Source organism: Xiphophorus maculatus, chromosome 20 (genome assembly GCF_002775205.1).
Source record: "Xiphophorus maculatus strain JP 163 A chromosome 20, X_maculatus-5.0-male, whole genome shotgun sequence".
Taxonomy (NCBI): domain Eukaryota; kingdom Metazoa; phylum Chordata; class Actinopteri; order Cyprinodontiformes; family Poeciliidae; genus Xiphophorus; species Xiphophorus maculatus.
The window spans coordinates 34593-50170 of NC_036462.1; the positions used below are offsets into that span (position 1 = coordinate 34593).

At 40.0% G+C, this 15578-nt stretch overlaps 1 protein-coding gene across 1 annotated transcript in view; it reads left to right on the plus strand.

Annotated features, from left to right (window-relative positions):
• LOC102222561 overlaps positions 1-15578 on the plus strand; it is a 45229-nt gene that overhangs the window by 10804 nt on the left and 18847 nt on the right. The window contains exons 5-8 of the mRNA XM_023325108.1: positions 31-267; positions 343-417; positions 512-728; positions 13240-13448. Of these exons, the coding sequence (XP_023180876.1) occupies positions 31-267; positions 343-417; positions 512-728; positions 13240-13448 (738 nt within the window). The remainder of the gene's footprint in view (positions 1-30; positions 268-342; positions 418-511; positions 729-13239; positions 13449-15578) is intronic.

Consider the following 15578-nt stretch of genomic DNA (forward strand, 5'->3'; position numbering starts at 1 on the left):
ATGTCACGTCCCTTTTCTTTTTTTTCCCAGGAATTAGCCGCCACCGGTGACCAATTCGACATGGTCTTCATTGATGCAGACAAGAGTAATTATATCAATTACTACAACTTTATTATGGACAATAACTTGTTGACATTGCAAGGGGTTATATGTGTAGATAACTCACTCTTCAAAGCAAGGGTTTATCTTAAAGACACTACGGATATCAACGGCCTGGCTCTTCGAGATTTCAACCAGTTTATTGCGAATGATCCCCGGGTAGAGCAGGTACTTCTCTGACTTCATTTGGGTTTTTGATTCCTATTCCCTTTTAATGTTAATGTCACCCTTTGTGTTTGAAAGGTCATCATCCCTCTCAGAGATGGCATCAGTCTTATAAGGCGTGTCTCTCTGACCTCAGCATATTTGCTCTCTCAGGTACAGTTGAAACTTGCTGACACTTTCCTCTTGGTATGGTTATCTCTGAATAAGCCTTAAACAAAGACATTGATAGTTAGATCTTGTCCATTAGGATGACATTACGGACGATGAAGTCTTTCGAGGTGTCAAGGGGCGTTTCATCCTGGATCGGATGCGTCTGGATGGGAAGGTGGCCTATGTGACAGGTGGCGGGCAGGGCATTGGCCGGGGGTTTGCTCATGCCCTGGGTGAGGCTGGTGCCAAGGTGGCTGTGGTGGACATAGACCAGACCAAAGCTGAGGCAGTGGTTAAGGAGCTCCTCCTCAAAGGTGAGATACATGGTCGCAAAAAGGAACTGTCTTGCATAAATAAAGAACTTTTTTACGTTTAGTCACATTTAGCTAAATTTATTAACATTTAGTCATGTTTAGTGACATTTGGCCACATTTATTAAAATTTAGCCAGATTTAGCCATTTTTAACATTTACAGTGAACCCTCGCTATATTGCGTTTCACCTTTCACGGTCTCGCTGCTTCACGGATTTGCATCGTGCATTGTGTTCTGCATTCTGATTGGCTAAACAGTCTCTCCGCTTCTTCTCTACCTGTGTGTCAACAACGTTGCGGTTTAATATGTACACGTACGTAAAACAGCTTGCCATATTTAACATAATCGATGGTGGCATATCGGTTTATAAAAATCTTTTTGCCCAGAAGAAAAAAGAGCGACAACTACCAATAACTATGTTCTTCTCTCGAAAAAACACACCTGCACCGCAGGCTTTAGAAAAAAAAAATGCTACAGAGTGGAGTCAGGATACAGCGGCTCAGTCAGAAGAGCAGTGAAATCAGGTGACTCACCATTTGTCCTACTGTACTTTTTTATTTTTTCATAATCATTTTTTATTTTCTCCCGCTCTAATCCAACGACTCAGGTCGCGGTGGAGAAAGTTTTGGCACATCCACACATTTATCTGTTCTAAGCATCTGTTCAGTGATTGGATAGGCTCTGAGTCACCTGGTGACATCGTAATGAGCTGTGTGTCATCTGCATAGTTATGGTAGCTAATATTATTTCCTGTTAGCACCCGAGCTAGTGGGAGCATATAGATATTGAATAAAAGGGGTCCTATGATTGAACCTTGGGGTACCCCACATGTGACCTTTGACGTCTTTGATGAAAAGTTTTCAATTGAAACAAAGAAATCCCTGTTCTTTATGTAGGATTCAAACCAGTTAAGCACTTGACCGGAGAGTCCGACCCAACTCTCCAGTTGATTCAGTAACATGTCATGGTCAACAGTGTCAAAAGCTGCACTGAGGTCCAACAGAACCAACACTGTGGTTCTCCCACAGTCCGTATTTATATGGATGTCATTGAACACTTTTACGAGGGCGGTCTCTGTGCTGTGGTGAGCACGAAAACCAGACTGGAAGGAGTCTAAGAGGTTGGTTATCGTTAAGAAACTATTTAATTGTTTACACACAGCTTTTTCAATAACTTTGCTGATGAATGGGAGGTTGGAGATCGGCCTGTAATTCTGCATTAGTGATTTGTCCAGACTGTTCTTTTTTATAAGTGGTTTGATTACTGCTGTTTTCAAAGCCTGAGGGAAAACGCCTTATGAGAGCGATGAGTTTACTACTTGGATCAGGTCATTAGCAATAACAGGCAGGACTTTCTTAAAGAAATGTGTGGGTAAAACATCTAGACAGCAGAAACTGGAGCTTAGTTGACTTATAATTTCCTGTAGGGTTTTATAATTAAGTAGTTGAAATTGGGTCATTTTTCCTGTATTTGTTTTGTTTGGGCACAACATTGGTACTGACTTTATAGTGGATGTACAGATTAATCCTCTGATTTTTTGAATTTTCTCTGAAAAGAAGCTGGAAAACTGGTTGCAGGCGGCAATACATTGGAATTCAGGCGGTAACGTCACAGGAGAGTTTGTGATTCTGTCTACTGTTGCAAATAAAGCTCGAGCATTGTTAATGTTTTTGTTTATGACATCTGCAAAGAAAGCCTCTCTTGCATGTTTTAGTGTTAAATGATAGTTACGTAGTCTTTCTTTATAGATGTCACAATGAACGTGGAGTTGAGTTTTACGCCATTTTCGTTCTGCCCTACGGCAGAGTTGTCTTGCAGATCTAACTGTTTGTGTATTTCTCCATGGAGATTTCTTTTTACCAGACACAACCTTCATTTTAATTGGGGCAATGGAATCAATAATATCTGAGACTTTAGACTGAAAATCATTTACCAACTTATCTACATCATTACAGCTTAAGGGTGAGGATGAAGAGTAGATTTGATTAAAAGTTTCTGCTGTGTTTTCAGTGAGAGAACGTTTTGTGATGGTTGCTGTTTGTATAAGTGGGTTAAAAGATAAAGAACTTTCAAAGATAACAGCGAAGTGATCCGACAATGTGACATCAGTTACAGAGACATTGGAAATATTCACACCCTTACTGATAATCAGGTCCAGTGTGTGTCCTTGAGTGTGTGTTGCTTGTTTGACATGTTGTGTTAGACCAAAACTCTCTAAAATATTAGCGAGCTTTTTTGCCCCTCTGTCTTGGGGGTTGTCAACATGAATGTTGAAATCACCGACAATTATTAAACAATCATAATCAATACATATGAGAGATAGAAGCTCATTCAAGTCAGTAAAGGAATTTTCAACAAAAGTTGGAGTTTTGTATAGAGTTACAGTCAAAGTTCGTTTGTGGCCTTTAACCTCAATTCCAAGATACTCAAAAGAGGTGAAGTGACCCAAAGAGATTTTACTACAATTTATGGTATTCTTAAATATTGAAGCCACGCCTCCTCCTTTTTTGTGTTTTCTATTCTCACTGAAGAAATTGTATTTGGGAGGCGCAGATTCAGTTAGTACGATCGATTCATTATTATCATTCAACCATGTTTCTGTCAGAAACATAACATCGATATTATGCTCAGTGATGAAATCATTAATTAATAGAGCCTTAGCACAGAGAGATCTTGTGTTTAAAAGAGCTAGTTTAAGTGACGTGGAGGCCAAGAGTTCTTCAGTCTGAGGTTCCTTTAGGCAAGGGACTGATGTTTGAATTAAAACAGCTGTATTTTATGTTTATGTTTCTTGTAAATTTTCTTGTAGTGATCCGGACAGGTAATGTCCTGTTCTGCAGTGCCGGGGGGCCAGACACATTCTGGAGTAAGACGGGTGTAAAGATAAAGTCTGGACCCCGGCCTCAGAACTCAGAAACGCAGAGTGATGGATCCTCTGGGAAGTTAGAGTCCGGTGGCTTAAATGAAGTGAGCGCTAAGGAGAGACGTCCCAAGTACAACCTGTTGATTCATTCCATCTGTAAATTGAAGAAACTCCGGTCCAGAAGACATTTCTTCATGTGTATCTTGTGAATCCTGTGAATAAGTGGGTGAGCAGAGAGGGGGGGAAGAAGGAGGAAGGGAACCAGTCGCTCCGTCTCCAGTCGATGTTGTATCAGCTTGTTTTTGTTCCTGATAAGCCGAGTGTTTCTTCCTAGTCAGAAGTCCTTGAGCCTGTACTTCTGAGATTGCGTCCACCTCTTCCAAAAAGGTGAAAGCGCTGCCAATAGATCCAGAGGTTATCGATGAAGGTCACTGAGCTGGCAGAGCAGATTTTAATTTGCCATTTGTTTATCATGTCCAGCCTGGAGTGTTTTTCATCTCCCCATTGATGTGATGGAATTGGACCACTGAGAAATAACTTCATTTTTAACTTTCCCATAGTGTTCAGTAGAATATTAAAGTCCTTTTTCAGAATCTCAGATTTCTGCTTTGCCACATCGTTGGCTCCAACATGCACAACTAAGGACTCAATATCTGGCTGATCAGCGGTTAGCGAAAGAACTTTACGAGTTAAATCAGATACAGTGTCACCAGAAAAAGAAAACACTCGTTTTCTTGGGATTGCAAACGTGACTGATTCCATTTACTGCCTCATCCCCAACAATAAGCACTTTTGGCATACCTTTTATTTTCCTGGTAGCCGCTTTGTCCTTTGGGGCTTTGGGGGGTGGATGTGTTGGTCTTTCCTCATTGTTGATGTTTGAAAGCGAGGTTTCACTCAGAGGCTCAGGCTGGAGTACAGAAAATCTGTTTTTCAGTGGAACTCCCACCTCAGAATGTCTTGAGGCTCGGGCTGGTCGCTTTGTCCTTGGGTGTGGGGTCGGTGGAACCGTTTTGGTTTTAGCTGCTTGTTTGTTTTTCTTTGGTGGAGTAGGTGTTGAGGTTGAAGGTGGGTTTTGGCTCAGAGCCGGCCACACTGATTCGTCCAGGTGAGGGGTTCTCCCAGTCAGTCGCCTCATCGGATCTGCGGTGTGAGACTTTTGCTTCAGCTTGGCACCCAGAGCGTTCCAGGGTGAGCTGCTTGATGCGAGTCGTACAACCTCTCCGTTGATTTGAGGAAGAGTTGTCTGATTTCCACAGTTAGCGTTGATTTCAAAGTTCACCTCCAGCTGTTTGATCTTCATTTCTATAGCCTGAAGTCGTTGCATAATACTGCTTATGTCCTTGGGGTCGGCCGGAGGCATTTTGTCCTGGTTCAACTTGGAGATGAAGAAAAGTAAGGTAAAATAAAAGTAAGAAAATCCCCCAGTCCTTAGGTTTGTAGTAATCCAGTTATGATGTTGAAAATGTGAATATAACTATAAAACTGTCACTTTAAAAATAGCTCAGGCAAAGTTATCAGTAAAGACGGAAGAGAGCAGGACAAGCTGTTCCTCCTTCAGCTGCCACACAAGAGTGAATGATAAGATATGCTGTATTACACCCTTATTACTCAGTTTCAATCCCACATAGTATTGCTACCAACATCTATTTAGCAAGGTTTAATAAAAAAAGTATAATTTAACTAAAATATTTTAAAGTATAGGGACAAAATAGCCCACAAAACAACATATTTTGTCCTGATTAACCGCCAAACAATGAGTTGTTTACAGTAGTAACAACATTGCAGACAGCAAACTAAATCCATTTATAAATATATTTACAAGCTGCCTGTCATGTAAACTAAAAACATGAAGTAGTACAGGAGCTTATTGAAAGCCAGGTATAAAATAAATTAAAAAAAGCTTACCATAATCTTCGATGAAATGAAACACATGAAACGAAGCTTCCATGTGTGATGGACCGAGTTAAAAACAGGAGGAGTCACAGGACATATTAGAAAAATAGGGTTTTTATTTTAACCCAAAGATTATAAATAAAAAATAAACTGAGCTCATAAAAGAGGTCAAAGAAACAAAACTGAACTCAGGCAAAAAATGTAAACAAACTGGCTGCACAAACAAACATAACAAAGAAATGACACACAGGGGTTTATATACTGGCTGATCAGACCAATTAAGACACAATAGGGGTAACTAAACAGAATACAATTACAAATAACACAAAACAAATAACAGTACAGCTAAGTTTGGCTAAACTAAAGACCCAAAACTGAAAATCAAAAATATGAAACTTTAAATACTAATATTTACTTAAATACAAAACTTATCTAAAGAAAGAAACTACAAATTCCCCTGCCAGCAGGAACTAGTGGTGCAGTCCAATCAGCATGTAAGCCTGCTGAGCCCTGGCCCCCATCCTTTGTCTGGTAACTCCAAGGCAGGTAAGTACCGGTGGGAAAACAAACAGAATTAATCTTAAGCAAACAAAATTAATTTCAAGTTGATATAAATACATATGTTAACTAAATGTGCGCGCTAACAAATAGAACAAATGCATTCAAATCAACTAATAAATGTTTTTATTGAAACTAAAGTGTTGTTGTGTTTGTATGAAAAAATAAACTGTGCATAAAAAGAGTTACCGACATCAGAGTGTGGCCATGGATTTGGCCATCACACATGGTAGGATGAATTTATAAGAAATCTGCTGGGCAAGCAGTATGTGACGTAGCGATCGATGTGCCCATGCACATTACATCCGTCCTACCTTGTGGAAGGACAGATTCATGGGTAGCACAGATAAACAGAACACCGGGACTGTACACTTACTTCGTCATTTGCCTCTCTATTACCAAGATAAATACTCTGGCAGCACACGCAAGCTTATTGGCAGATTCTGATATATTTTATTTGGTCAAAATACATTTGATTGTTGGTCAAAAATGCATTGATATAAGTTTACTGGCAATTGAACTGATTCTCTCTTTCTAAAGTAAAAAACAGATAGTAAAAGGATACTCAGCAATTTTAAGCTCAATACAGTAGTTTGACCACTACTGCTTGACCAAATATAAAGTCTAAAAAACAAGTTTTGTTCTTCATGAACAACTTAGTACATTGGTGCAACAGTTTGCCCTGAGTTACAAAAATAAATGAAAATTATCATTTCCACATCTAACTGATAACTCAGTAACAATAACTTGCCAAACATGAGCCATGACTCTCAATGAGTCCTAGATCTCAAACACACACTGAAGCAAAAAAGCCTAAATGTTTTTTTCTCCAGTTATTTTCAGCCACAAACATTTAATTAAAATATCTATTGTTATTTGTTACTGTGTCTTACCTGCTGGTTTGCACCTGTCTCTCCTTCACTCTGACTCTGATTTCCCTGCATGGCATTCATGTATTCACAATAGACAATACAGTAATGTACAGTATCAGAATGTGAACCAGAAAGTATGTTTTTATTAGAGAATATGAGAATTTTAACAACTGATGTGCTGATGTATACATTATTAAATATCTCAACTCTATTTACTGCATAACCCATTTCTTATAACAAAAAAAAAAAAATTCATTTATTGTAAAACCTCTCTTCAAGCCCTTTTCTTTTCATATCTCCTAACCATTTCCCTTACAAATAGTGTGGAAATAATGAAAAAAATGTTGAAAAGTTTAAAAAAAATAAATAAACCTGACCTCAGTCCTCATCTGTTCCCCTTTCAGGTTCCATTATAATTAATATAATTTTTATACTTTTACACCCTGAAGCTCCACCAGGCTCTCCTATGTCTTCCCTGACCTGCTCTTCTCATAATAAAATTGTTTTAGAGGAAAGTGTTGAAGGCACTGTGTTGCACCTTCAAAATAAGAGCACGAGAGTGGAAGATTTCAAAATCAAATATCTTTCACAACTGGGGTGAACTTATTGGACAGGACTAATGCCCATTCCAAATCTACAAATTATGGATCTGGTTAACTGGTCTCTCAATGTAATTGATCAAATTTTCTCGGCAAGAAGACTGAGCACAGGAGAGCCCTTTTGTCCTGTGGTGACATACCCATTAGGATACACCCTAAATGTATTCATAACAACAAGATTTCTGCTGCTTGGAGCTTGCTGTTACCTGGCATATCAACAAATTTGTGACGGATTTGGCCGAACTACTGAACACTCAGACTGTTGTGGTGTGGACAGAGATGCGAGTCTGGCTGAGACTCACAGCCCAGCTGAGGACTCTAATACTAACGGGATGGAATCAATCTTGGAGAAGTTGCAAGCTTCGGTTCAGTGGAATGGCCACTCTAATTTGGATAATTGGGATGAACTGAGTTGTATCAGTGAGGCTTTAGGGGAGATTGAAATTTAAAATCTACCCGACCTAACACATTCTGTATCCGAACTGGCTTTTCTGTGGTAGCCTTGGAAGGGCTGCATATTTCAAATCTCCTCAAAGATATGTAAACACAATGCTCATTCCCATTTCACCCCTTCCTATTATCATTCATGTAGCTGTGGAGTTGAGCGCCCCCAAGGACATGCTCCTAGATAACACCATCATATCAAACTCATACAGCGACACTGAGCTACACCAATCACGGCCATATAAATGCAATGCACAAGCACAGGAAGCACATGCATTCCTTGATGTCACTGCCTTCCACTCATGTCTGTTTTCTCTGAAAGTTGCAATACTTCCTTAATGTGTCCTTTCCTTTTTTATGGTATTACTTGTTAGAAATTATGGAGTACTCACTACTAACCCAGAAAAAGAATTAGAACAAACTTAGAATCCAGAGACTCACTGTTACATCCCCAAGGCAGTCTAGGGATTTTAGAGGGGGGCTGTAACAATAGATAAACCAGGAAAAATTAAGAGACAAAAAGGAGGGTAAAATTAAAGGGTTTATTCTTTAAGGGGGATCCAGAGAAATCTCAAAGATGAAAATGAGAACCTACAAGAAAAGAAAAGGGAGAATAACAATGAAAACCAGGGTTTCTAGTAGACCAAAATCCTCATTCACAGCACCACAAAGCTACAGCACACATGCTGCCCAATTGGCCAAGAGGCACTGAAAGTCAGTTTCCCAGCTAGTCTTATACTCTGCTCATCAAGAGGCAGAGTGAAACCAGCTGGGCCTGCTTAACCCGCCGGAGCTCAGCAGCAACCTGAACTGGGGGGGAATCCCACATGCAGCCACCACTGCATGTAACACTCACTATACTATACTTTTTAGATTATTCTAGTTTATTAGTATTTTTAGAAATTGTGGCGTACTCACTATTTAGACTAAATTATACGTTTTAGACACTTTTTAGATTACAATGCAGAGAAACTCCTACTATTGCAACCCAGGAAAGGAATTAGAACCAACGTAGACTCCAGAAAATAATTCTTCCAGAACAGGAACACTTAGTTTTTATTATTACTTAGAAACTGTGGAATACTCATTACTTTCACATATTTAGAGCATACTTAGAAAGTCCAGAGAATACTTACTTATACTTATCCAGCAACCCAGATCAGGGGTATCTAGTTGATATACTTTAGCTTCTTTTGCTCTTTCCTCTGGTTTGTTCTCTTTCCTTTGGTTTATTATTTGATTTGTATTTCCTTTTAATTCATGTAAGGCACTTTGAATTGCCTTGTTGCTGAAAAATACTGTATAACAGCATTAATAACCAACAGAGCCGCTATCCAGATGCAGTTTGCATTATTGCCGGAGATTTTAATCATGTCAACTTAAAGGTAGTGCTCCCCAAATTCCAACATGTAAAGTGCGCTAATGTACCTTATTCAATACATTGGATAAGGTCTACTCAACATCATATTGGGTTATAGAGCCAGGCAGTTACCACACCTGATGCAGGTTGACCACATGTCACTGTTTTTGATTCCTGCATTAACCCCCCTGAGGAAATCTGAACGTACCACGATAAGAACCATCACAAGCTGGCCTAATGATGCCTCTCTGCAGCTGCAGGATTGTTTTGAAAGAACAAACTGGGATATTTTTGAACATACAGACCTGAAATTATTCACTGACAGAGTTCTATGTTACATCAAGACCTGCACTAACAATGTTACAGTGAAAGGACGTATCTGGATCTTCCCAAACAGAAAGGCATGGATGACCAGAGAAGTCCAGCGGCTGCTTAAAGAAAGGAATGCTGCTTTTATGTCTGGGGACAATGACCTCTACAGCTTGACAGGGATCAGAAAAGCTAAAAAAGACTGTAAGGAGAGGATTGAAGAGCATCTGGAGAACAACAACAGCAGGCAGGTTTGGATGGGAATCCAGCATATCACCAACTACAGAACCAACCATGGAGCAGCCAAAGGTGACATCTCGCTAGCGGACAAGTTGAACCACTTCTTCGCTCATTTCAAGTTGGAGCCTCCAATGCAACTGTCCAGAATGAAGCAGTGCAACTAAGCATCTCTATCCTCAAGGTAGAAGAATATGAAGTGAGACGCTCACTATATTCTGTCAACCCCAAAAAGCTGGACCTGATGGTATTCCTGGACGTGTGCTGAGGAACTGTGCAGAGCTGTTGGATGGGGTCTTTACAGAAGTCTTTAATCAGTCAAGCCAGAATCCCATCCTGCCTGAAATTCTCCGTCATTGTTCCCATTCCTAAAAAATCACCCATCACCTGCCTGAATGACTACCGACCAGTGACTCTCACCCCATTGGTGATGAAATGTTTTGAAAGACTGGTTCAGAGTCATATTCATTTATTCATTACTTTGGCACATGCCAGTTTGTTTATAGAGCTAACAGGTGAACTGAAGATGCTGTTGCCACTGTCCTACCATCGACATCAGTACTGGCTCTCCTCAGGGCTGTGTGTTGAGCCCTCTGCTCTTCACGCTGTACACACACAATTGTGTTTCAGTCCATCAAAGTACCACCCTTGTTAAATTTGCAGACGACACAACTGTAGGGGGCCTCATCTCAGGGGGGGATGAGTCTGCCTACAAGAACAAGGTGGAGCGACTGACACCATGATGCACAGACAACAAGCTGATCCTAAACACAGCCAAAACCGAGGAGATCATAGTGCAGTGGTTCCCAAAGATTTTCTTCTGGGCCCCCCCAGTGGATCACAAAGATTTTCTGCCCCCCCCTATGGATTACAATAAAATCCCCCCCAAAAGAGAAAAAAAAATCAACTGGGCACACACATCGTTCAACCAGACATAAATCTATACACATATTTTGTTTTCAAACTACACTGAAGTTTATTTCACACTTCAGGTTGCAACAAAATACACTACAAATAATCTTTATAGTGAAACACTTTTGTGTAACTTTTTTTTTCTTTCATCCATACTGCTTCCCGCACCCCCCTGCAATGGCACTGCGCCCCCCCCCCCCCCCCCCCCGCCCCCTAGGGGGCACACCCCACACTTTGGGAACCACTGTCATAGTGGATTTTAGGAGAATTAAAAGAAATATTCAACCACTAAAAATCTGCGGAGATCCAGTGAAGAGGGTGTCAAACTTCTGTTTCCTGGAAGTTCATATCATGGATATGATGTATCCTGGCTTGGGATGTAAACACCACAGAACTGTCAAAGAACGCCCAGCAGAGACTCTATTTTCTGAGAGTCTTAGAAGGAACAATATTTCTCAAAAACTGCTGGTGTCCTATCGATGTTCTATTGAAATCATCATCTGCTATTGTCTCTGTGTGTGGTTCCCCAGCTGCACAGCAGCACAGAGGAAGACTCTCCAGAGAATTGTAAAATCTGCTCAGAAGATCACCAGCTGCTCTCTGACTGCTCTTGACGAACTCCACAGGTCTCGCTGCCTCAGGAAAGCCAAGAACATTTTAAAAGACTCCTCACACCCCGGTCACAATTTGTTCCAACTGCTGCCATTTGGCTCAGATACAGGAGCAATAAAGCAAGGACAAACAGACTGAAGAACAGTTTATACCCGGTAGACATTAAATATCCACTAGTGCTATTTATCACCCAATTTTGTTATAATCCATGTAACTTTATTGCATGGTTTCTATAATGACAATAAAGAATATTATTATTATTATTATTATTATTATTATTATTATTATTATTATTATTATTATTATTATTATTATTATTATTATGTTCTATATAAATATAATTACCTTACCTTACCCGGTTTCTATCCCTATGCCTGTGGCACATCTAAAGACTGCAGGACAGTGGCCCTTGAGGACTGGAGTTTGACACCCCTACACTAAGATGTAGAAGAGTCTTTTAGGCTATTTTGAATCATCTTAATATTTGGGAATTGAGGTAAAAGGCCATAAATGAGCTCTGACACTAACTCTATGCAAAACACCAACATATGTTGGAAAACTAGTTTTTTGTTGACTTTACTGAGCTTTTATCTCTTATATGCATTGATTATGACTGCTTAATGAGAGATTAAGCAGAGTGAGAGATTTCAACATCCATGTTGACAAGCCCAAAGACAGAGGGGCAAAAAAGCTGTGTGATATACGTACTTGAAAATATTCATCTAATTCAGCATGTTAAACAAGTAACACACAATCGAGGACACACTCTGAACTTGTTTATCAATAAGGGTGTGCATTTTTCCACGGTCTCTGTAACTGATGTTGCCCGTGCTGATCATTTTGTTAGCTTTAAAAATACCATCTCCATTGAATGAGAATGAATGAATGAATGAATGAATGAATGAATGAGAAAATGTTAAAAATAGAGGGTTAATCTGCACATCCATACCAAATCCAATATCAATGATATGCCCAAATGCAGAAAAAAATGACCCAAATTCAACTATAGAAGTATAAAATCAGTAATGCAGAATGACAGGCCAATCTCCAAAATTCCATTTGTCAATAAAGTTATTGAAAAATATGTGTTTTAATAGCAGCTACTTAACGATAACCGACCGTTTTGATGTCTTTCAATCCAGTTTCTGTGCTCACCGCAGTTCTGAGACGGCCTCGTCACAATGTTCAATGAGATTAACATAAATACAGACCGTGGAGGAACCACAGTTCTAGGTCTCAGCACTTGACATTGTTGACCATGTTCCATGTTTTTGCTTTTGTTCCAAATAAATAACTGAAATAAAATCCTGCGCCTTAGAGTTATTTACTGTAAGGCGCAGTAAATAACTGCGCCTTACAGTAATAATAAATAAATAATAAATAATAAAATAAATGAGAAAATAACTTACTCATTTTGTCTATAAGAAACTTGACATTTTTTTAATAACATTTCAAAAGGAAAATTTAGCACATGAAAGTGTCTTGATAGGTCTGAACTGGTTGGCTCCACTTAAGAATGTGGTCATGATTTTTACCTTTTGCAGAAAATAGGTTAAAATGTATACTTTTTATCTTAACACATTTTCTTGATAATTGCACTTTTAAAATTTCATTTTTATTCATGAATTGTGTTACCATATTCAGCGTCTGGCCACCAGATGGCAGCATGCTAAAGGCTAACTTGCATAGCAGTTTCCTCCTGCCAGTGGTGGAGTAATATGTATTCTTTGTAATATGAACTATCACAGATTTAAAACAATGAAAACTAACTTATTCCACTAGCAGTTATAGTTTTAGGTTTTAATGGTGAGGTCAAAATGATTTTTTATTTATTTTTTTACCTTTTCCAGGCATCAACGCCATTCCTATCCCAGCTGACATCAGCAATTTGGACGACGTGCAGAGGATGGTTGACACCATTGTGTCAAAATGGGGAGCAATCCACATCGCCTGCAACAACGCTGGCATTAACAAGAACTCGGCCAGCGAAGACACCAGCTTAGAGGAGTGGGACCAGACCTTCAGCGTGAATCTGAGAGGGATGTTTATGTGCTGTCAGGTGTGTGGGAGACCAACCGAGTTAACCTGCTTGGTTGTATCATTTGATCTTGAGAGCAACATTTTAGCAATTCTGGTTGTTGAGTTAATCACTCGGCACTCAAAAACTAGATTAGTGACATAAATTGGCAGAAATGTTTGGGCTTAGATGTCAAAAAACTATAACAGAGAAGTTCTGACATTTAAATTCAATTGCATTGGAACCAAAAGCAAACAGCAGCGTGTCATGATAAATTTTGCTGAATGATAAATTGTACCAGAAGTTATTCAGATAAACGATAATATTGTTTGTTCTGAGACCATTTTCAAGTAATATAATGGTATTGGCAGAATAATGCCAGAACACATTAAGATTAATAAACTTTATTTTCTAAATAACATTTTTAAATGACTTTTTAAATATTCCAAAAAACTATCAAAGCAACAAATGTAGGTCGAAGACCTCAAATCTAACAAAATTGGTCTCAAATGTGTGGGCTGGTTTGTGCAGCAAAAATTTTCATTTGCGCCGCTATCATTTCAAAGATATTAAGAAATGTTTCCATAGGTCACGAAAGGTCAATCAGCTCCCTCACTTTCTTCAAATCAGACAAAATTGGTGTCAGTCAATTAGATAACATTTTTAAATTACTTTTTAAATATTCCAAAAAAACTATTAAAGCAACAAATGTAGATCGAATACCTCAAATATAATAAAATTAGTCTCAAATGTTTGTGCTGGTTTGTGCAACAAAAATGTTCATTTGTGCCACTATCATTTCAAAGATATTAAGAAATGTTTCCAGAGGTCATGAAAGGTCAATCAGCCCCCTCACTTTCTTTAAATCAGACAAGATTGGTGTCAGTCAATTAGACTACATTTGTGCTGGTTTGTGCAGCAAAAATGTTTGTGCCAAACTTAGTTAAGTTTATTGACACCAAATTTATTCATTTTTGCAAAGGTGAATGGGGCTGGGTTATTGGCCTTTTATGACCCGTGGAGAATATTTTAATTACCGTAATATCTTTAAAATGACAGCAGATCTCAAGATGGCGGCGCACGCAGTTGCAGCGGCTCATTGCTCTCTCGGTCGGTGCTATGTTTGGCTGTTAGTGTACGTGTTGATTTGTGTTCCGTACTCGTTATGTTGGACAAACAAAATATACAGTCGGGACGATCTCCTGACGATTGGTGCCCGCTACGAACCAGATGTTACAGCTGATTTTCAACGCTTGTTCAATATTCCGGGGGACATAGCGAGGAGCCCCGGCGCGCCGTGGATTACCATCACAGCAGGGAGGAAGCATCAGTGGCGTAGAGAAAGAAGGCAGAAGTGGGGCTGCAGGGCCAGCGTGGTAGCTAGGCTACGGAGGCAACCACACAAACCACAGCTCCCCAGCCTGTTTCTCTCGAACGCCAGATCCCTTGCAAACAAGATGGATGAACTGAGACTACAGGCTGCATCTCACAGCGCAGTGAAGGACAGCTGTATTCTTCTGATCACGGACCTCCAGCCAGGTGGCTGCGTCCAGACGTAGCAGACTCTGCCATCGAGCTAGCAGGCTACACAGTACAGTGCCACGACAGAACGAAAGACTCCAGTAAGAGCAGAGGAGGGGGGCTCTGTGTGTACGTGAACAACACCTGGTGTACTAACACAGCGACTGTCATCAGCCATTGCTCCCCAGACCTGGAGTATGTGACTGTTAGATGCAGAGAGACGGTGAACTCCCCAGAGAGTTCACCGTAGTCATGGTAACCGCTGTTTACATACCACCGGATGCTAATGCTAAAACAGCTATTGGACTTTTGCATGGCAGCATTAGCCATCTGCAGAGCATCTATCCAGATGCTGTGTACATCATAGCGGGGGACTTCAACCATGCAGACCTGAAGATGGCGCTCCCCAAATTTCACCAGCATGTAAAGTGTGCTACAAGATAGGCTAACACTCTGGACAAAGTCTACTCCAACATCAAGCTAAACCACTTCCACACCTGGGTCAGTCCGATCACCTGTCCCTGCATTTAATTCCAGCTTATGCCCCCCTGAGGAAAACTGCTCCAACCATCACCAAAACCATCAAATCCTGGCCTGAGGATGTGACACAGCAGCTGCAGGACTGTTTCAACAGGACAAACTGGGATGTTT